The 23,131-nt window shown below is 36.6% G+C and overlaps 2 protein-coding genes and 1 non-coding gene across 3 annotated transcripts; 2 read left to right on the forward strand and 1 right to left on the reverse strand.

Moving 5' to 3' along the window:
- Nucleotides 1-1,081: 1,081 nt before the first annotated feature.
- LOC109238144 (actin-depolymerizing factor 5-like) lies at nt 1,082-2,273 on the forward strand. The gene is made up of 3 exons (XM_019404579.1): nt 1,082-1,207; nt 1,300-1,559; nt 1,908-2,273. Exons 1-3 carry the CDS (start codon nt 1,187-1,189, stop codon nt 2,056-2,058), a joined length of 432 nt encoding a protein of 143 aa, XP_019260124.1. The 5' UTR covers nt 1,082-1,186; the 3' UTR covers nt 2,059-2,273.
- Nucleotides 2,274-21,759: 19,486 nt separating this feature from the next.
- On the reverse strand, nt 21,760-21,833 carry TRNAI-AAU. Its single transcript has one exon. It is a non-coding gene; the product is annotated as a tRNA-Ile (tRNA).
- A 107-nt stretch (nt 21,834-21,940) lies between these two features.
- LOC109238145 (LOB domain-containing protein 21) lies at nt 21,941-22,733 on the forward strand. Its single transcript, XM_019404580.1, has one exon. It carries the CDS (start codon nt 21,947-21,949, stop codon nt 22,481-22,483), a length of 537 nt encoding a protein of 178 aa, XP_019260125.1. The 5' UTR covers nt 21,941-21,946; the 3' UTR covers nt 22,484-22,733.
- The last annotated feature ends 398 nt before the right edge of the window (nt 22,734-23,131 follow it).

The raw sequence follows: 23,131 nt of genomic DNA on the forward strand, positions 1-23,131 counted from the left end.
AAAATATTTAATAGTTTTTAGGAAAGATTAAACATGAAACCTACTATTACTAAATTTTAAAACTTGAGACTTTTACATGATTACTCAGGCGGAGTAATTATTTACTCGTTTCTATCCGTTTATAAAATTCACGTGTTAAAAATTTATACAACAACATTTATGTACATTGTATATCTTCCGGGTATACGATTTACGGATTTATAATTTAATGATGTACGATAGTGAAAATATGTTACCCTGTCCAATTCTTAAACCTCTGTGACAGTTTGGTCTTAGATTTATATATATAATATATACATTAAATCTTGAGTACTCAATTATTCATGTACGAGTCTACACGGTTTTAGGTGTCTCATGATCAATTTTAGACATGAGTCTTAATTTGAATTTTGGCATTTCAAATTTCAAAGCTTGGGTATGAAGTTAGGTTTTGCTAGAGCTCAACTTCAGACCCGAAGGTCCGAAGAAGAAGGAAGAAGTTATGCCGGTATAAGTTATATTGGGATAAGTTATGCTGGGATTGTTGTTCATTCATTGTTTGGTATGTTGTATTAAGAATGACAATTGCATAATTTCTAAGAAGAAGGTATAAGTTATACCGGTGCTAATTACCCCACCTTCTATAAGGTATAAGTTATCCCGGTGTTAATTTTAACACCGGGATAACTTATACCTGGTTTGCTAACCAAACAGAGTATTAAGGTGGTATTAAATTTTTATACCACCCTTATACCTTCTTATACCTCATACCAAACGACCCCTAAATAGTTTATAAAAACTGATATATTTTAAATAAGGTGCTACAAATATATTTCAAGTGGTCACATTTTCTGCTAGATCGAAGCAACAGTACATGAACCCCACTGAACATTGCCATATTACTACCCCGGGGTCTTCACTTGAGGCTTGTAAAAACCTTCCAAGGCAAAGCAGACACCCCAATAATGGCCAGGCCAATTTGTCATACACATGTGCAGCAAATTACATAGATCTAGAATGGACAAACTCGTAATATAACCCCTAATTTTGTGGCATTTCAATAACCACGTCTATTTAAAACCCCAACCCCGCACAATTGCATACCAACACTAGTTTCCTCATATATCACTTTAACCTATTAGCCAAAATAAGGAAGAGAAAGACGATCATCAAAAATATTTCTCTTTTTTCCTAGCAATAAGTCACCATGGCCATGGCTTTTAAGATGGTATTTAATCAAATCCTCTATGTTTTTCCTATTCTGTTGATCATCGTAATAGTACATGTTGAATTAACTTTTGTTATTACTAATTAATACAGGCGACAACGGGCATGTGGGTAACTGATGAATGCAAGAATTCATTCATGGAGATGAAATGGAAGAAGGTTCATAGGTACATAGTTTTCAAGATTGATGAGAAGTCCAAGTTGGTGACTGTGGACAAAGTTGGCGGACCTGGTGAAAGTTATGATGATTTGGCTGCCTCTCTTCCCAAAGACGACTGCCGATATGCTGTCTATGATTTCGACTTTGTCACTGTCGATAAGTGCCACAAAAGCAAGATCTTCTTTATTGCATGGTCTCTAATTCTTACTCTTTAACTTTTTCCTTTTTTACTCGATTTTTCAACTCCATCTCAATCAAAAATTTATTAAGGGCGTTCAACTTGTTATATTTGACTTATATACACAATATAATCTTTCAGTTAGCATTTAGTACAACTTGTTGTGGCTTACAAAATTCACATAAATTGATTATGCATCACGAAAACTCATATCTAGATAGAGTTAACCTTTCTAGTCAATATGATGAATATTCTCGTTATATATATGTGTATGTGCTTGATTTTATGTATTTTTACACTAGCGAGTTAACTCATAATTTTAGTTTCTAACATACATATTGTATGGTAATGTGGTGGATTCAGGGCTCCAGCAGAATCAAGAATAAGAGCAACAATGTTATATGCAACTTCAAAAGATGGCATTAGAAGAGTTCTAGATGGAATACACTATGAAGTTCAAGCGACGGATCCAACGGAGATGGGAATCGATGTGATTAAGGACAGAGCCAAATGAGATGTCATTTTTATAAGGAAGGAAATCAAATCAATGCTTTTTGGCATCTTTTCTTACTTGTTTTAAACTCCACTTAATTAGAGCTATTAGTGCTTTTTGTAAGATCAATCTCTATTTTTTTTTATCTCTAAAGTAAGGTTGATCTGACCTACTAATTTGTACTAATATTATCATGTCCTTTTCAGCTAATTATAACCACAAATCTTAATTGTCCCACAAATCTTAATTGTCCACGCATAATATTGTTAATTAGTGGTGATTAAGGGAGATTTATTTTGTGTTCACTTAGCACACAAGCATTATACATGCCCTTTAGTTATGTGTACTATGTTTGAAGATGATTTATTTAGGCGGTTACTCTATTCAAATATTTTAAACATAATACAATATCTAAACAGGTTGAGCAACCTATATTCCTCTAATAATCTAATAATTCTCGTTATAATATTCAGATACTTTAATGGCAGGTTAAATACCTAGGTTCCCAAGCTTTTATCAAAATTTAATTAGATTATTAGAGGAATATAGTTTTCTTATTTTACTCAACATATACTAGTCGACTGTAAGTTTCTTGGTCTTGCTTTTTAAAACAATAATTGTATAGATCGGTGACGAATCTAATGGCAGAGCACAAATCACAATTAATTTAATATTACAGAGACCATGCTAAAGGAAAGAGGACTTAGAAAAAAACGACAGATAAACACAGGGAAGAAAGGGGACTAACGGGTAGAGTCGAATGTATCCAGTTTTGGCCCTTCAAAATAAAAGAATAATAAAATGAGAACTTTAACCTTAAAATCATTGTTGAGATTGTACAAATCAATGATTTATGATAAATTCCGTCAATTAGAACTGGTAATCTTGGTGCATCTTATTGCCATCTGACTGCATCCACCAACCTTTGTATTAATGATGAGATGCCAGTAATTAACAGAGTCAAAACAAGAACAATAATCATATGATGGATTTAAGATAAAACTTTACCTTGTCCATTGCACTCATTTAGTCAGAATGATATTAGAACAATCTAATGCATCAATCCCATTGTTCAGAGAATGCATGCGAAGGGTTATATTTAACATTTAAATGTAAAATCTTTCTGAGCTTGACAAAATAATAATGTACAGCAGATAAGAATGGATTCAGTGTCTTTAACTTAGCTTTCTCTGATACGTATATATATGTATGTATGTGTTGACACTCAATCCAAATTTATTGATTTAGTATTGTGCATTTGTTTACATTAATCTTGAAAATATATAATTATGTGTGTTACGAAACACCATACTATTAAAAGGAATTTTCAGAAATCACAATTGTTATACGGCTATTAACGCTTTATAGTTATAATATCCGTAGTTACTGGCCGTAGCTAGAAATTTCGTTGCTACTTTGTTGTATTCCATGTATTCGCGCGACTGTATTCATAAATACAGTGAGGTAATTGTCACGACCCATTCCAACCTGTCGTGAAGGTGCCTATCACATTATTAGGCAAGCCGACAATCACATAATAACTACACATTTGAATTTAAAGCATGATTTTTAATAAGTTCAACAGTAGAAAATCTCATAGATAATTGATAAGAACAACTAAAACTCAACGCCAACAAATCCAAAATTTCAGGTGTCGCCGGTACATGAGCTACTAATATCAATATAGTCTAAAACTCTAGTACAACTGTCTGAGAAAATAGAACAATACTGAAAAAAATGAGAGGAAGGAGAGTCAAGGTCTGTGGGTGCCATAGCAGCTACTTCAAGATCTCCCAACAGGTACTATCACCACTCTAGCAACCACCGCGTCCAGATGTACTTGGATCTGCAAATGAAGTGCAGATTGTAGTATGAGTACAAGCGACCCAATGTACTCAATAAGTAACGGGACTAACCTTGGGCTGAAAGCAATGACGAGCTCAGAAAGATACAATCCAAATCAAAATCATGAAAACACAAATATAACAAAATAATGACAGTAATAACTCCGAAAACTTCCAATTCAGCTCGTACACAGTACATAAATTTAGGCATGTTTTCGCGTTCAACAATTTAAGCTCAACACTAATAAAATATGCCAAGTACAGCTAGCATGAGGAATATTACATCTTTACGACTACATGTCAAATGTAATGCATCACAGTGATTATCCCAGGTACTCACACTCTCAGAGTACTAAATTTGTCTGTCTCAAACTCCCACTCATCACACACAATCACTCAGCATTATACGGGTCACTTCGCTCACTGCTGGTATGTCAGACTCCGGAGGGGCAGATCTTACCGAAGCACTATATAAAGCCAATATGGCCTACTGCGGCGTGCAGGCCGATACCATAATAATAAATAAGCAAATAAGGCATGCTGCGGCATGCAGCTCGATCCCATAATATCACTCACAATCCGGCTCTCGGGCCCTAGCTCAGTCATCAATCTCTGTAGTCTCACGGGCTCACAAATATCATACCACTCAGCCCAAACAATGATAACATGATGTAACAGTAACAGAGACAGAGATATGATATGCAAATGAATAAATATGACTGAGTACATAATTTCAACTTAAGCAAATAACTCAACATCACGAATGACCTCAGTGGGTCCCAACAGAATAAGCACATAGCCTAAACATGTTTTCTAACATAGATTACAGCTCAGTTACTCTGACACGTAGGAATTACACGGATAGAAACAAGACTGGATAACTACACAGTACCACATAATCAATCGAGTCATAATTACCACGATGCACACCCACACGCCCGTCACCTAGCATATGCATCACCCCAACACCAACCATATAACACGTATTCCAGGGATTCATACCCTCAATACCAAGTTTAGAAGTGTTACTTATCTCAAAGTACGCAACTCAATACTCCAACAAACCCTTGCCTTGCGAATCGGCCTCCGACGACGCGAATCTAGTCACAAACAACTTAATATAATCAATACAAGCTATAGGAATCAATCCCATACAATAAAGCTAAGTTCTTTAACCAAATTCAAAAAGTCAATCCAAAAGTCAACCCCAGACCCACGCCTCGTAACCCGACAAAATTTACAAAATCTGAACATCCATTTAATAACGAGTCTAACTATACCAAAATTATCCAATTCGGACCACAAATCGACACTCAAATCCCCAAATTTTACTCTCCAATTACTAGTCAAAAATCCCCCAAATTCACCTTAAAAATACATAATCTAGGTGGAAAAATTAATGAGTATTCAATATTAATGGACAAAAGTGATCAAAAGTATCATACCTCTTGATTTAGAGTGAAACCCCTCTACAAAATCGCCACAAACCAAGCTTACAAAGTCCAAAAATGAAGAAAAGACTCAAACCCTCATTTATATCTATTCTGCCGAGCGAAACCGCACATGCAGTCATGATCTCCGCTTCTGCTATCCCACGTCCGCATCTAGCGAAAGCACTAAACTCCCGACCAGCCGCATCTGCGGTCACAATCACGCACCTGCGAGACCGCTTCTGCGGCCTATCACCTACATTTGTGCATCCGCACCCACGGCCACCTCGCGCATCTGCAATCATAGCCAAGTTGCCAAGATCTGCACCTGCGGACTCCTCATCGCAGAAGCGCTTTCGCTTAAGCGGGACCAAAGCACCGCACCTACGGTACCGCATCTACGACCACTCCCACCGCAAGTGCGAACGCACCAACTGAACCAGCAAATTTTGCATAAGTCCACAACTCAATCCGAAATCAACCCGACTACACCCGAGGCCCCCAGGACCCCATCCAAACATACCAACCCATCCTAAAACATCATACGAACGTAGTCGAATTCTCAAATCACATCAAACAATATCAAAAATACGAATCGCACCCCAATTCAAGACTATTGACACTAATGGATTACCAACTTCTACAATCGATGCTGAAACCTATCAAATCAACTCCGATTGACCTTAAATTTTGCACACAAGTCATAAATGGCACAACAGACCTACTCAAACTTTCGGAACCAAAATCCGAGTACTTCTCAACTTTTCAAACCTTTAATTTTTTTAACTTTCGCCAATTCAAGTCAAAACGATCTGCGGACCTCCAAATCAATATCCGGACATACTCCTAATTTCGAAATTGCCATACGAAGCTACAGAACTATCAAAACTCCATTCTAGATTCGTTTACACATAAGTCAATATCTGGTAAACTCTTTCTACTTAGGCTTCTAACCTCGGGACTAAGTGTCCCAATTCATTCGAAAATATCCTCAGGACCGAACTAACCACCGCCAGCAAGTCACATAATAACAAACGAATATAGAATAAACAATAAATGGGGAAAAGGGGCTACAATATTCAAAATAATTGTGGGTTATTACATCCCCCTCCCCCTCTTAAACAAACGTTCGTCCTCAAACGGATCTAGAATCATACCTGGAGTCTCAAATAGGTGTGGATAGCTGCTCCGCATCTCCCGCTCAGTCTCCTAATTAGCCTCCTTGACCGCCTGACCTCTCCACTGAACTTTCACTGAAGATATATTCTTTGAGCTCAATTTTCGAACCTGCTGATCCAAAATGGCCACCGGCTCCACATCATAAGCCAAATCTCAATCTAACTGAACCGTGCTGAAGTCTAAAACATGAGACGGATCACCGTAGTACTTCCGAAGCATGGAAATATGAAACACTAGGTGAACACTCGATAAACTAGGTGGCAATGCAAGCTTGTAGGCCACCCCTCCAATCCTCTCAAACACCTCAAAAGGGTCAATATACCGAGGGCTCAACTTGCCCTTCTTCCCGAACCTCATAACACCCTTCATGGGTGAAACTCTGAGTAATACCTTCTCTCCCACTATATAAGCAACATCTCGACTGTACCCTGCGAAACCAATCCTCAATCAACTTGACATTTTCCAAGGCATCTTGAACCAAGTCAGTACCTAGTAGCCTAGCCTCACCCTGCTCAAACCAGCCAATCGGAGACCGACACCGCCTCCCATATAAGGCCTCATAAGGAGCCATCTGAATACTTAATTAGTAGCTATTGTTGTAGGCAAACTTTGCAAGCGGTAGAAACTGATCCTAAGAACCTTGAAATCCATGACAAGAATCTTGCCTTATCGATAATGAACCAAAGCTTCAAAATTCAAAAGCCACCAAGCAAGGTTCGCAAGGATCAAAATAAAAAGGGGAAGCTTTTCCGATGCTAGTTGACCGGCTAAACCACTTTACTACTGATGCTTAATCTAGTATCTTCAACAATCACAGATCACCTATTATATTGACCCATTATTGGCTTATTTTTTGGCAAGATGGTTATGCTATTAGCTATCCATTGACAGAAACTTTCCAATTTAAACAAGTTTCTTGATCATATTCTAGATCTTTCCGATTGGAAATAAAATAAAATAGATAGAAGGAGACGACCAAAAGAACTCACTAACCCTACTCTTTGAAGCTCTAGGCGGAGAAAGAAGAATAAAGAAGACGCAGAATAGAGGCACTCCGTCTTTGTCTGAAGTTCCCGGAAAATGAGTATGGGTTAAATAATTTTAGAAAATAGGGTATAACTTAAATAGGAGGGTCAAAACTGGGTACCAAAGTAAAATTTTTACATTTCAAAAGAAACTAGAGTTTCTAAGATGTTATCGGCTTAAGTAACTTTTGACTTATTTACACGTTTAGCAAATATCCAAATTGCTTATAAGCTAGATTAACCAAAGTCATTAGTTGGGGTTCCAACTTACCAATATCACTCTATTTTATTTTTGGTATTATGTCCTTTCCATTTAAGAGTAATACTTAATCTACAATTTTTAAAGTGGTCTTAAGGATTTTTATTGCACTAATTTCTCGACACGTGCATTACACGTGTGTGTCGAGCGATATAATATATAATTTTGTAAAATAATATTATTATTATTTAAACAAAATATAGAATAAATTATTAAATAAGAAAAAATAAAGTATAGGTTTTTGTGAATGATTATTGTGGCGAACGTATGGCTACTTGGTTGAGATCAAAATAATAAAATATCATTTGAATCTATGAAGATGAACAATACAATTTTAATTAAATATATGTGATTTTTTCTTATTTTGATTTTATGAGGTACAAACATGTAATGAAACACATCTCACCTAATACTTCCTTATAAACAATATTTCTAGTGTACGTTCTTGGTTGTTTTGTTATGACCAGAAATCTTATTGTTTATATTGATATCTCTCTTAAAAGAACAACATAAAGTTGGCCACCTGAGCAAACATGTATGTTGTGGCAGATAGAATCCAATATTCCTATGATGTTTGTCGTCACTACAAAACATAAACGTATATATAGGAAATTGTTTTCGAATGAATTTGACAAGATATCCTTCATTTTTGGGGAAGAAAGTTCAAGCTTTGGAATAAACACACGTGTTTTAACGGACTGACTCATTGTAGTTTCAACATTATGACATTATTGTCAAATCCTCTACAAATTATCCTTGTATGTGAAAGTTGTTAACAATAGTGTTCTGGTTCGAAAGATGTTTAACGGAAAAACGAAAAGAGATGAAGCAGAATGTTAAATCCGATCCCACAAATTTCTTGTGTCTCCTTAAGGAATTATAGCCCTCCCACAGTTTCCAAGGATTATGGGTTACTTCCTCCTAGGATAGAACGGAAAAACGTTTCTGTGATAGTGGCAATACAAATCACAGAATTCCAACGAACTCAAAGATATGCTGCAAATCACACGACTTACTGTTTTGTTTTAATGAAAACGATGCAGTAATTTAGTTAGGAAGAAGGAGAGTTTTGAGAGTGATGTCTGTAAAAAAAAAACTGAGTTATGAAATGAGGCGAAGCCTCTGGAATTTATAGGCCAATGATTCCGCCTAAACAGGTGCGAACAGACCTGTTCATGAATGGAGTTATGGCATGTCTATTAACAGACACGACTGTTGGAAAGAAGAACGTTGGGTTAACAGACACGGCTGTTAACTTCTTTTAATTAAAAATAATAATAATAATAATAATAATAATAATAATAATAATAATAATAATAATAATAGGAGGAGGAAACTGTCAGTTAATTAATTAAGATTAGGTCCAAAAAATTAATCTTATCGATCGACTAAATCCAAAGCCGAGCCGAGCGACGACGACGGCGCGAGTGGTTTCCCTTCTTCTCAACCTTTTGAGAGGTAGAGAATGTGTTTCTCAATATAAGCACATATTGGATGGTTTCCCCATCCAATGTGGGACAATCCACTTTGCAAGACTTAATGAATTTGAATTTTTCATTTCCCTCCAAAAATTATTTCCTCCATTTCCCTTTAACTCCACTTAATTTAAGACAATTCATGTCTTTAAATTCCAACAATCCCCCACATGAATGGGGAATGGCCTAAAAGAAGAGGATATGCATAAAAACTGTGTGATTTGCAATTAAGGATTAGCTGCATTTGGATAAGTAGGTTTCCCTTTTGAACTTTCCATAGTAGAACTTATATCGGATATACTCGGTCAATCCGTAGATTTTGATTATCTTTGAACTGTCGAGCTTTTGGTGTATATCTAGACAACATAAAGTCACACAATTAACCTTAAACGTCTTTGGTTCTCATTGTTTGTGTTCGTTTCAGCCATGAACACCTCTGTGTTTCATAAGTTTATAGAGAATTTTGGCCTTGCTAAACTTCCCCTTTGAAGCGGCTTACACTTTTACACTTACATAGGTGATTTTCTAAGCTATAATCCCGGGAGATTACATTTTTTCTGATATTCCTGTATCAGAATTAGATAATCATTAAAAAGATTTAACCGCTTTATCCTTGTTCCCTTAACATTGTCCTTTCATGAGAATGGATCACAGAGTTTTATTTTGACAATGTTCCACTGTCTTTCATAACTTTATTTATCTCCTTGAACCTAGATCTTGGGATCTCCAGTCTTCTAGGTAGAGTTACCATTATGATTGACTTCCATCGACCACAGACCCATTCCCTTTGTTGTGAACTCAACTGCCTCTCTAGTAAGGCCTTTTGTTAAGCGGATCCGACACATTTTCCTTTGACTTTATGAAGTCAATTGAAATGATTCCTCTTAGAGATCATGTCTAACGGTTTTATGTCTTCTGTCTTATATGACGACTTCTTACCGTTATTACATAACATTCTTTGCCCTTCCTATAGCTGATTGACTATTCGCAGTGAATGCAATAGGTGTCAGTGGTTTGGGCCAAACAGAATATTCTTCAAAAAATTTCCGAAGCCATTCAGCTTCTTCACCAACTTTGTCTTAAAGCTATGAACTCAGCCTCCATCGTTGAGCGAGCTATACAAGTTTGTTTGGATGATTTCCAAGGACACAGCTCCTCCCTCCAAGAGTGAAAATGTATCCACTTGTGGATTTTGAGTCATGTGAGCCGGTGATCCAATTTCATCACAATATCCCTTCAACTACCACTGCGTATTTGTTGAATTGCACGCATAATCTTGAGTATTTATTCTAGATATCCCAAGACACGTTTTCATTGCCATCCAATGAGTTTGATTGGATTATGCGTGTAACCGACTCAACTTACTTATTAGCACATGCTATATCGGGTCGTGTGCAATTCATTGATGTACATTAAACATCCAAAAAACCCGAAGCATAATCCAGTTGAGACTTGCTTCCCACCTTGTTCTTCTTTAACGGAAGATTCACATTAATAGGAGTTTTTGAAACTCTAAAATTTAAGGTGCTTGAATCTTTCAAGAAACTGATTTGATTATAATGAGATTGTGATAGTGCAAGATCTTGAGGAGTTTCTATGGATCTTTTATTCCCAGGATTTACATCAGCAACTCCTATGTCTTTCATATCAAATTTCCTGCTTAACATATGCTTTGTGGCATTAATGTTAGCAATGTCATTACTCATTATCAACATATCGTCTACATATAGACAAACAATGACTATATGATTTGGATTGTCTTTGATGTAAACACATTTATCACACTCATTGATCTTAAAGCCATTTGACAACATTGTGTCATCAAATTTTGCATGCCATTGTTTAGGTGCTTGTTTTAGTCCATAAAGAGACTTAACAAGTTTACAAACTTTCTTTTCCTTTCCTGGAACCACAAACCCTTCAGGTTGTTCCATATAGATTTCTTCTTCTAAATCTCCATTTAAGAAAGCTGTTTTCACATCCATTTGATGTATTACAAGGCCATATACCGCGGCTAAAGAAATTAACATCCGAATGGATGTAATTCTTGTTACCGGCGAGTATGTATCAAAGTAGTCAAGACCTTCCTTTTGTCTAAAGCCTTTGACTACAAGTCTTGCCTTATATTTGTCAATAGTGCCGTCTGCTTTCATCTTCCTTTTGAATATCCATTTATAACCTAAAGGTTTATTTCCAGGAGGAAGATCAACTAACTCCCATATGGTTGTCCAAAATGGATTGTATCTCACTATTGACAGCTTCTTTCCAATATGGTGCTTCAGAAGAAGACATAGTCTCCTTAAACGTTTGAAGCTCATTTTCTAGTAGAAAGGTTAAGAAATCTAGACCAAATGATGTAGACTTCCTTTGACGTTTGCTACGTCTTGGATTCTCCTCATTATGCATCTCATCATTTGTTTCTTCCCGTGGACGTTTATTCCTTGGAATAGATGTCTCATCTTCATTTTTATATGGAAATATATGCTCAAAAAATTTAGCATTATTTGATTCCATTACTGTATTCACTTGAATTTCTGGATTTTCTGATTTGTCAACAAGAAAACGATATGCTTTACTATTTGTTGCATATCCTATAAATACACAATCCATAGTTTTGGGTCCTATTTTAACTCTTTTGGATTTAGGAACTTGAACCTTTGCCAAGCACCCCCATACTTTGAAATATTTCAAGTTAGGACTTCTTCCTTTCCATTTTTCATATGGTATGGATTGCGTTTTGCTATGGGGAATTCAATTAAGAATTCTGTTTGCTGTTAGAACAGCTTCCCCCCACAAAATCTGTGGTAACCCAGAAGTTATCAATAAAGCATTCATCATCTCCTTAAGAGTTCTATTCTTTCTTTCTGCAATCCCGTTGGATTCTGGTGAGTAGGGGGCAGTTGTTTGGTGTATGATACCATACTCCAAACATATTTCTTCAAATGGTGATTCATACTCACCTCCCTTATCACTTCTTATCATTTTTGTTTTACTATTTAATTGAGTCTCAACTTCATTCTTATATTACTTAAATGCATCTATTGCCTCATCCTTACTATTTAACAAGTATACATAACAATATCTTGTACTATCGTTAATAAAAGTTATGAAATACTTTTTCCCACCACGAGATGGTATTGACTTCATATCACAAATATCAGTGTGAATTAAGTCCAAAGGATTTAAATTCCTTTCAACTGACTTAAAAGGATGCTTAGCATACTTAGACTCCACACATATTTGACACTTTGTATTTTCACAATTAAACTTAGGCAATATTTCCAAATTGATCATTTTCCGCAATGTCTTGAAGTTAACATGACCTAAACGGGAATGCCATAAAGAATTAGACTCAAGAAAATAAGAAGATTCAACTTTATTCATATCAATAGCTATTATATTCAGTTTGAAAAGGCCCTCATTTAGGTAGCCTTTTCCTACATACAATTCATTCTTAGTTATTACAATCTTGTCTGAAACAAAAACGCACTTAAACCCTTTTTTAACGAGAAGTGCAATACTAACTAAGTTCTTCCTAATTTCTGGAACATGGAGTACATTACTTAAAGTAACTACTTTGCCAGACGTCATCTTCAAGCAAATCTTCCCATAGCCTTCAATCTTCGCAGTTGCGGAGTTGCCCATGAAGATGGTCTCGTCTAGACCTGCAGAATCATAAGAAGTAAATAACCCTTTGTTAGCACAAACATGTCGTGTAGCTCCTGAATCAATCCACCATTCCTTGGAGTTTCCTACCAAGTTACATTCAGAGAGCATATCACACAAGTTTTCCACATCATTGTTCTTTTCAACAATGTTTGCTTGTTGGGTTTTCTTATCCTTCTTTGGAGCACGACATTCTGCAATCTTGTGCCCATATTTTCCACAATTGTGGCAGTTGCCTTTGAACTTCTTCTTAGGCGGATTCTGCTTTGACCCAGACGGCTTCTTCCTTTTCTTGCTATTAGTTGGTGCCTCTTCAACAATGTTTGCACCAGCAATGGAAGAACTTGCACGAGACTTCTTTTCTGCTGCTTTGTTATCTTCTTCTATCCTTATGCGCACCACAAAATCTTCAAGTGTCATCTCCTTGCATTTGTGCTGTAGTTGATTTTTGAAGTCCTTCCACAATGGAGGCAATTTTTCAGTAAATGCCGCCACTTGAAAGGCTTCATTGATCACCAAGCCCTCTGCAAGCATATCATGAACCAGCACTTGCAACTCCTGAACTTGAGAGATAACATACTTGTTGTCCACCATTTTAAAATCTAGAAACTTGGTAGCAAGAAACTTTTTAAAACCAGCATCTTCAGTTTTGTACTTCTTCTCAAGAGCGTACCACAACTCTTTCGAAGTTTTACAAACACTAAAGACACTGTACAAAATATCTTCTAAACTATTTAGAACATAATTTCTACAAAGGAAGTCAGAATATTTCCAAGCCTCAGTTACCAGAAATTTCTCGTTGTCAGGAGTGCTTTCAGCTACAACAGGTTCGTCTTTATTGATAAACCTTTGCAGACTGAGGGTTGTCAGATAGAAGAACATCTTCTGCTGCCAACGTTTGAAATCAACCCCGGTAAATTTATCGGGTTTTTCAGCCTTCACAATTGTTGGTGCAGGGGCAACGTTTGGTGCAGCAGCCTGAGCAGAACCAATTTGTTCTGTCCTAGTGTTAGCAGAAACAGCATCACTCGTCCCATTCGTCATTTTTTTCTGGAAAAACAACACAAACCAAAGTTAGCAATCTGGTGAAGTTATAATCTTCAAACCGACTACTACAAAACAATTTTAAACAATACAATCGAAATTAGCAATCTGGTGAAGTTTTTAATCTTCAAACCGATTACTACAAACCAATTTTACTTGATGAAGTTTTTATTACTTCAGAATCAAGCCAAATCAGAACACTGTTACTAAAAATAAATTATAATTCCTTAAGCTTGTTAACAACAGTGTTCTGGTTCGAAAGATGTTTAACGGAAAGATAAACGAAAAGAGATGAAGCAGAATGTTAAATCCGATCCCACAAATTTCTTGTGTCTCCTTAAGGAATTATAACCCTCCCACAGTTGCCAAGGATTATGGGTTACTTCCTCCCAGGATAGAATAGAAAACGTTTCTATGATAGTGGCAATACAAATCACAGAATTCCAACGAACTCAAAGATACGCTGCAAATCACACGACTTACTATTTTGTTTTGATGAAAACGATGCAGTAATTTAGTTAGGAAGAAGGAGAGTTTTTGAGAGTGATGTCTGTAAAAAAAACTGAGTACTGAAATAAGGCAAAGCCTCTGGAATTTATAGGCCAATGATTCTGCCTAAACAGTGCGAACAGACCTGTTCAGGAATGGAGTTAGGGCATGTCTATTAACAGACACGGCTGTTGGAAAGAAGAACGTTGGGTTCTTTGTCTGTTAACAGACACGGCTGTTGAACAGAACAACGTTAACTTCTTTTTAATTCAAAAAGTAATAATAGGAGGAAACTGTCAATTAATTAAAATTAATTAATTAAGATTAGGTCCAAAATTAATCTTATCGATCATTTGACCAAATCCAAATCCAAATCCAAAGCCAAAGCCGAGCCGAGCGACGACGACAGCGCGAGGGGTTTCTCTTCTTCTCAACCTTTTGAGAGGTAGAGAATGTGTTTCTCAATATAAACACATATTGGATGGTTTCCCCATCCAATGTGGGACAATCCACTTTGCAAGACTTAATGAATTTGAATCTTTCATTTTCCTCCAAAAATTATTTTCTCCATTTCCCTTTCACTCCACTTAATTTAAGGCAATGCATGTCTTTAAATTCCAACAACATATACTTCAAACATGTAAAGAATTAAGATTTGTCGATAAAAAAGAAAATAAAATAAAGAATTTAAGTCATACTCCTTTTATACGTTGACAGTGGGGTTGTGATCCAGGAGGGGCAACTCGAGATACTTGGGGGCTAAAGCACAACTACAATTAGAGGTTCAAATTTTTATCATTTATTCTTTTAGTAATTATTTTTCAATTGATATATAGCTAACCAATTTAATCATTTTTGAGATGTTATTGATCTTATGTAAGATTTTTATCTATTTTATTTTTAAATCTTCTTTCTGTTGATGCAACTGTTAGGCATTTGAGAAAGAATTAAATCTTTTTATGTAATTAAGTATATCGATTAGAGTATTATCTGCTACTTGTACTACTTTTCTTAAAACTTTATTTCAAAATATAGGTCTAAGCCATCAATATTAGAGTGACTATTATGCTTTAGTGGTCAGAATATAAAAAGTGCAAAATGAAGGATTTATCAAGTTTAAGGAAATTATAAAGATATGTTAACTTTATTCTGGAGGACTTTTTCATCCCTTAACAGTCACATAACAAATTTATACTATAAAACACTTAAACTTTTCTAAGAAAAAATTAACATATAATATATTCCATTTAAAATTGTGGCCCCTCAAATTGGGGGCCTAAGCCATATGCCTTACTTGCCTAGTCCTTCAGTCGGTCCTGTTGTGATCTAGCTTACTTGATAAGCTTTCTATCTTCCACAGTTGAGATGGAGATATTAGAATGTATATGCGCAAAAGCAGAGGAGTGCAGCTAGAAGAGCATAAGCATAACTGTTAGCTGGTTGTTAGAAGCAGTTAGTGATTAATGAGCTATCAATTAGTTGTTAATTATTAGTTGATGAAGTTAGTTAGAATCACGTGACAAGCACGTGACAGAGAAGAAAGCATTAGCTATATGAGCTTGTACATGTACTCATTCCAGCATGAGCTAACATAGTTTCTTCCGTCTCCCTTCTGTATTCTTTCTCTAGATTGATTCTAAACCCTAATTGTAGATTTGACATGGTATCAGAGCAGGTCTCTAAGGGTGACTGATTTTCCTGCGAGATTTCGATGGCTACTAAAGAACGTAAAGCTTGCTCAATTTCCCACAGCCATGGCAGGAAATGAAGTCACGTCGCTAGATCATAATCATCCATTATATCTTCAAGCTAGAGATGCACCTGGACTAGTTTTGATTCCTCTAAAACTCATAGGGCCTGAGAACATGCACTGTGGAGTAGAGCGATAAAATTAGCACTCAGAGGTAAAAGCAAGCTTGGATTTGTGGAAGGAATATGCATCAAGAGCATGTACATGGGTGAATTAGCTGAGCAATGAGAGAAATGCAACGCGATTATTTTATTGTGGATAAGGAGCACAATCTCGAGTGAATTGATGCCAAGCATCGTCTATGCATCCAATGCTAAGAAAGTCTGGAGTGATTTCAAAGAGAGGTTTGATAGGTCGAATATGACGAGGATTTACCATCTCTGGAATGGGATTGCAACCTTGATACAATGTACTAACTCAGTCACTACTTATTAATCTAAGATGAAAGTGTTTAGGGATGAATTAGATGTTTTGGCTCCTTTGCCCTCATGTGATTGTGAAGAATCTCTACCTTATGTTCTGCACTTAAGATCACAGCATTTACTGCAATTTCTTATGGGACTTAATGAGACTTATAGTAACATAAGAAGCAATTTTTTGGCAAGGAGGTCTGTGGTATTTGTTAATGAAACATATGCTACTGTGACTCAAGAGGAAAGTCAAACATGTCTGGGTGTAGTAGATATAAATAGAGACCCTTTAACAATGCTAGAAGGGAAGACATACCAAGATTTTAAGCCTAAGAAACCTGGAATAGTCTGTGACCTTGTGGATATAAGGTACATTTGAAAGAAAACTGCTATAAGATAGTTAGAACAGGTTTTCAAGAGTAAGAAGAAGAGTGTACAAACAGGTGGATTTAGGACCTTTGCTAACTCCACAATGGAAGAAGATGGAGGAAATATATCAGAAGGGCAAGGACATGGCCATTTCTTTACAGAGCAGTAATACAAATAGATTTTGAGCATGTTAGACAAGCCAGCCTCAAATGAAGATGTGGGTAACATAACAAGTAATATGGCTGGTATGATCTCACAGTTATCCAACACCTTTACTTCTGAATGGATAATTCACTCAGGGGAATCACACCATATTACATCATGTAGAGAGCTATTGACTGCTTTTAGATCATTGGAAGATCAGAACAATAGCAAGGTGCAGATACCAATTGGTGGTAAAGCAAAAATTACAAATGTAGGGAATGTAGTGATCCTAGGAAAATATGAACTTGAAAATGTCTTACATGTTCTAGATTTCAAGTTCAACCTTCTCTCAGTATCAAAAATAACCAAGCAGCTTTCTTGTGTAGCTTTGTTTTTCCCTGATTTCTGTGTGTTTCAGGGACTCTTCAATGGGAATGTTCTAGGGATTGGTAAGGAGAGGGAAGGATTGAACATACTACAGGAGGTAATAAAACCAGTAGTAGGAGCAGCTGTTCATAAGCAGGAAACCAGTGGCAAGCTATGGCACCGAAGACTAGGACACCCCTCAATTGGAGCTATGCAACATGTTGGAAGCCTTAAGAATAAAGTTGACATCATCATTCAAGAATGTTGTAAGATTTTCCCCCTAGCAAAACAAAGAAGACTAATGTTTCTTAATAGTAGTTGCAGAACTGATAGTCTTTTTCAATTGATACATCTTGATGTTTGGGGACCATATAGGAAAGTTACATTTGATAAGAAGTACTACTTTGTTACTATAGTAGATGATCATAGTAGATTCACATGAATTTGTTTGATTCAATCTAAGTGTGAGGTGTTTGTGGTGTTGAAAAACTTTCTTGCCTTAGTAAAAAATCAGTTTGATAGGAATGTTAAGATCCTGAGATCCGACAATGGCACAGAAATTTTTAATACCAAATACAATGAATTGTTAGCTTGTAATGGTATTATACATCAAAGTAGTTGCTCATATACTCCACAACAAAATGGAGTTGTGGAAAGAAAGCACAAACATATATTAGAAGTGGCTAGAGCATTGAGTTTTCAGAGTTCAATGCCAGCCAGGTTTTGGGGAGAATGTGTTAGAACAATAGTCTATTTGATCAACAAACTCCCATCTATAGTATTGCAAGGCAGAACACCATTTGAACTATTGTATGGCAGACCGCCAAAATTGGATCACCTCAGAGTATTTGGTTGTCTTTGCTATGCAGGTAGAATGCCTAAAGATGATAAGTTTGCATCTAGAGCAAGGAAGACAATATTTTTGTGATATTCTGAAACACAAAAGGGATACAAGCTTTATGATCTTGATGGTCATCAATTTTTTGTCAGTAGGGATGTGCAGTTCAGGGAATCCATATTTCCTTTCAGAACTGCAGGACATGAGGAAGCACCACACATCTTCTTATTCAGAGAACCGGTGTATGGAAGGATGGACTCTACATATGTAGAAATTCCTATTGTTAAGCCACCTGTTGCACAAGACTTAACACATTTAAATACTACATCTTCAAGTTCAATAGTAGAGACAAATGACTCAATTTCTTCTTCACATGAGCCTCATAATGCAACACCAGACACAGGAAATCAAGCAGATCAATTGCAATTAGATGAGAACCTTCCAGCTAATTCATCTGATCAAAATTCATTCTCTCAACCTACTCACAATGCCATTCATCAACATGAACAAGAAGGAAAAGTAAACCAAGATCCTCATGTGCAGGAAGCCACCAATAGTAGACCAAGTAGAATGGCCAGACCACCAATATGGCTTAGGGACTATATCACTACTATTAAGCCAAGAACACATTGCACATATCCTATATCACAGTATGCCACATATTCCCATCTCAGTCCAAGTCATCAGACTTACTTGGGTTCCTTTTCTGTACCAATTGAGGCTAAATCTTTCAAAGAAGCTTCTTTAGATCCTAAGTGAATCCAAGCAATGCAACAAGAAATGGATGCATTAAAAGGCAACAAGACTTAGGAGTTAGTGACACTACCAGCTGGGAAGAAAGCCATAGGCTCTAAGTGGGTATACAAAATTAAACATAAAGCCAATGGAGAGATAGACAAATATAAAGCTAGATTGGTGGCCAAGGGATATACAAATTGGAATGACTAGATTACCATGAGACTTTTTCCCCAGTGGCAAAAAAGATTACTGTCAGGACAGTAATCAGTATAGCAGCTTCAAAGAATTGGCTCTTGTATCAAATGGATGTCAATAATGCCTTTCTTCAAGGAGACTTATATGAGGAGGTCTATATGGACCTACCACAGGGATTCCATAAATAGGGGGAGTATAGGGTCTGTAAACTGCTGAAATCTCTGTATGGGCTAAAGAAGCGTCAAGACAATGGAACATCAAGCTTACTACTGTTTTATTGGAAGCTGGATACTGTCAAAGTCCACATGATCATTCACTACTCACTAAGCAACAAGAAGGTTGCATTGTGATCATCCTAATCTATGTGGATGGTATACTTATCACTGGTAGTGGCAAGGGTTTAATTGATGAAGCAAAACGAACTTTGGACAATAATTTCAGAGTGAAGGATTTGGTCGAGCTCAAGTACTCCTGGGTAATTGAAGTGCTCAGATCACAAAAAGGGATACTTGTTAATCAGAGGAAGTATGCCCTAGAATTGGTGTCAGTGTGGGATTAAGTGGTGCAATGCCAGTGTCCCCACCACTTGAAGCCAACACTAACTTGACTACTACAGAGTATGATAAGCTGACAGGATGAACAGATGATCTTTTATTGGAGGACATCAACAACTATAAAAAATTAGTAGAAAAATTGATTTATCTAACAATCACAAGGCCAGACATCTTCTTTACGGTACAAGTCCTTAGTCAATTCATGCAACAACCAAAGATATCACAATGGGATGCAGCACTCAGAGTGATTAGATACATTAAAGGATACCCAGGCTTAGGGATATTCATGTCTAAGAACTCCACAACTCAGTTAAATGCATTCTGTGATGCAGACTGGGTTGCATACCCTAACACTAGGCGCTCAGTGACAGGTTATGCCATCAAATTGGGTGACTCTTTAATCTCTTGGTTGTCGAAGAAACAACATATTGTTAGTAGAAGCTCGGCAGAAGCTGAATATAGAAGCATGACAACATGTGTAGCAGAAGTTGTGTGGCTACTTAGTCTGTTACAGGATCTAGGAGTGTCTATTCCGGACTAGTTCCACTCCATTGTGATAGTAAAGCAGCTATCCAAATTGTTAAAAATCCCACATTCCATGAGAGAACCAAGCATATTTACATCGATTGTCGCTTTATTCGTGAGAAAGTAAAAGAGGGGATGATTCATACTACCTATCTAGCTACTCTGTTACAGATTGCAGATTTGCTAACCAAAGGCTTAGGTGTAAGCCAACATCATCTTCTTCTTTCCAAACTAGGTGTGCTCGATGTCTTCCACCCTCCGGTTTGAGGGGGAGTATTGGAATGTATATTCGAAGAAGCAGAGGAGTGCAGCTAGAAGAGCATAAGCATAACTGTTAGCTGGTTGTTAGAAGCAGTTAGTGATTAATGAGCTATCAGTTAGTTGTTAATTGTTAGTTGATGAAGTTAGTCAGAGTTACGTGACACGCACGTGACAGAGAAGAAAGCATCAGCTATATAAGCTTGTACATGTACTCATTCTAGCATGAGCTAACATAGTTTCTTCCGTCTCCCTTCTGTATTCTCTCTTCGGATTAATTCTAAACCCTAATTGCAGTAGTCAATTTGACAGTTCAAAACTTAATAGTGGTAATCAGTTATATGTCAGGTTATTAGATTTGATATAAAAAATTATACATGTCAATTTAATTTGATGGTGTCCGAGGATCACCTCAAAAATATAAAAGGTCCTAGTGTACTATGCAAACATGTTTCACTTTATTCCACGTAACTAAGTCCCCGCTCCAATATAGTGCAATTCAATTCTTTGAATCTTTGTGTAAGCTGCGAATCCATAGGTTCGTAGGTTTCCATTTTTTAGAGAAGATACAACTTTCTATAGGGTTTCCTATTCTTGTGAAATCTCTTTTCTTTTGATAATCAGTTGAAACATCTCATCTTAGCTTTGCTGATGAGCCAGCTCGTCCTATTGTCCCCACCGGCCCCCTCCCCAACACCCCCCACCCCCACCTCCACAAGGGTCAAATAACTTATCAAGACATAATTGTCTCATCTTTTTTTTTTCTTTTCTAAAACGTATATTAAGTGTTGAACTCTCATGTTCCATATTACTTCATCTAGAAATAAATATATACCAATAACCCATCTTTCACTATTTTCTATCCACTACCTATCAATTGTCAGGCACTGGGTCAGTTTTTTGAGTTGCTTTGTCTTTTCTTTCTTCTTTTACATAAAAATGGGAAAGTTACATTGTGATCTCTAAAAATGAAATATTAGCTAAATTCTCAATGGAAAAGAAAAGAAACTGGATTCTATTGTGATTGACCGTTTGAAAAGAGGATTAGATATTACACAAGTTATCTCTCTGTATGGCAATGAAACTGAAATACTTATTTAAGTTTCCAGAAAAGTGAAGCATATGGAGTATATAACTAAGGATAGGAAAAACATTGACAAAATTTGGCCCATGCAGGTCTCGAACCTGCGACCTTCGCGTTATTAGCACGACGCTCTAACCAACTGAGCTAATGGGCCTGTTGTTAGGATAGTGCAAATTAAAATATTTGACATGTGTTATCGGCTCAAAGCCTATAAATATGAGGAGCCAAAACCGTATTAAGGTGAATTTTGAAGAAAAAGAGGAAGGCATGAAGAGTAACGAGCCACGTTCAAGCTCATCTTGTGCAGCTTGCAAGTTCTTAAAGAGAAGGTGCACTCCCCATTGTCAATTCGCTCCATATTTCCGGTCCGACGAGCCCAAGAAATTCGCCAACGTTCACAAGGTGTTTGGGGCTAGCAATGTGAGCAAGATCCTGAACGAAGTGCCTGAGGATCAACGAGAAGACACCGTTAATTCTCTCGTTTACGAGGCCGAGGTGAGACTCAGGGACCCTGTTTACGGTTGCATTGGCGCTATAGCTTCGTTACAACGAAAAATGGTGGAGCTACAACATGATCTAATGCTTGCTCGAACTCGCCTTGCTTATTTTGCTGCAAAGCAAAATTCTACTACTAATTGTTCCTTAATGTTGGATTATGATCCTTTTAATGTTGCCAATATGATGCCTTCTGATTTTGCGGATGTTCCTGTCACCGCTGGGTACTTAGATAGCTATGTCCAAAATTCATTTGACATGGACCATTGTGCATCTACCAATGAGTTTGGTCAATTTCCATTCCCTTGATCACCAGTACCCCATATCTAGTTCTTTGCTTCTGTATCTAGTGTTGTTATTAATTAGTAGTACTAATAATTTGAAGGACTTTGCCAGAATGATAATGGAACTCCAACTCCATGGTATTTAATGTAATTATTACAACAGACGTGATGGGTTAATAACTTGTCAACAAAAAAGAAATTAGACTGCGAAATTCATTTCCATTTCTGCTGATGAAGGGTAATTTAACGTAAAGTTCCAAAGTAGGTTGTTGTTACATTAGATAGTTTAAACACGATGAGCTACTGTTTTTAGCTTTATCACAATGAATGACTGCTCAGTTGCTTCCTTTTTTCGTTCTCTTTTCATTTCCTTTTTCTCTTTCAATGAGTTGACTTCCTTTGGTTAAGAGTCCACACTTTAAAGATGGTCCAGCACTTTCCATTTCCAGTGGCATTTATATTATTGGAGGAAACATTAGAATTATATTTCATTCAATAAAATGAAAAGGAGTTCAAACAGGAAAAATAAGTTTAATGTTTACGCATTTGAGCTTTAGCGGTTCTATTTGACGTAAAACCATGGAGAAGATATTGGACATGTTTTTAAAGACATCAAGATCGCAGCAATAGTTAATTTGAAATAAAAAGTACGCAGATGATCATTAGTAACAAG

This window comes from Nicotiana attenuata, unplaced genomic scaffold, assembly GCF_001879085.1.
Source record: "Nicotiana attenuata strain UT unplaced genomic scaffold, NIATTr2, whole genome shotgun sequence".
NCBI classification, from domain to species: Eukaryota; Viridiplantae; Streptophyta; class Magnoliopsida; order Solanales; family Solanaceae; genus Nicotiana; species Nicotiana attenuata.

Coding starts and splice junctions, on each gene's coding strand:
- LOC109238144 (XM_019404579.1), top strand. CDS start 1,187: ATGGCCATGGCTTTTAAGATG. Junction 1,208..1,299: donor TGGCCATGGCTTTTAAGATG/GTATTTAATCAA, acceptor TAATTAATACAG/GCGACAACGGGCATGTGGGT. Junction 1,560..1,907: donor AAGATCTTCTTTATTGCATG/GTCTCTAATTCT, acceptor TGGTGGATTCAG/GGCTCCAGCAGAATCAAGAA.
- LOC109238145 (XM_019404580.1), top strand. CDS start 21,947: ATGAAGAGTAACGAGCCACGTTCAAGCTCATCTTGTGCAGCTTGCAAG.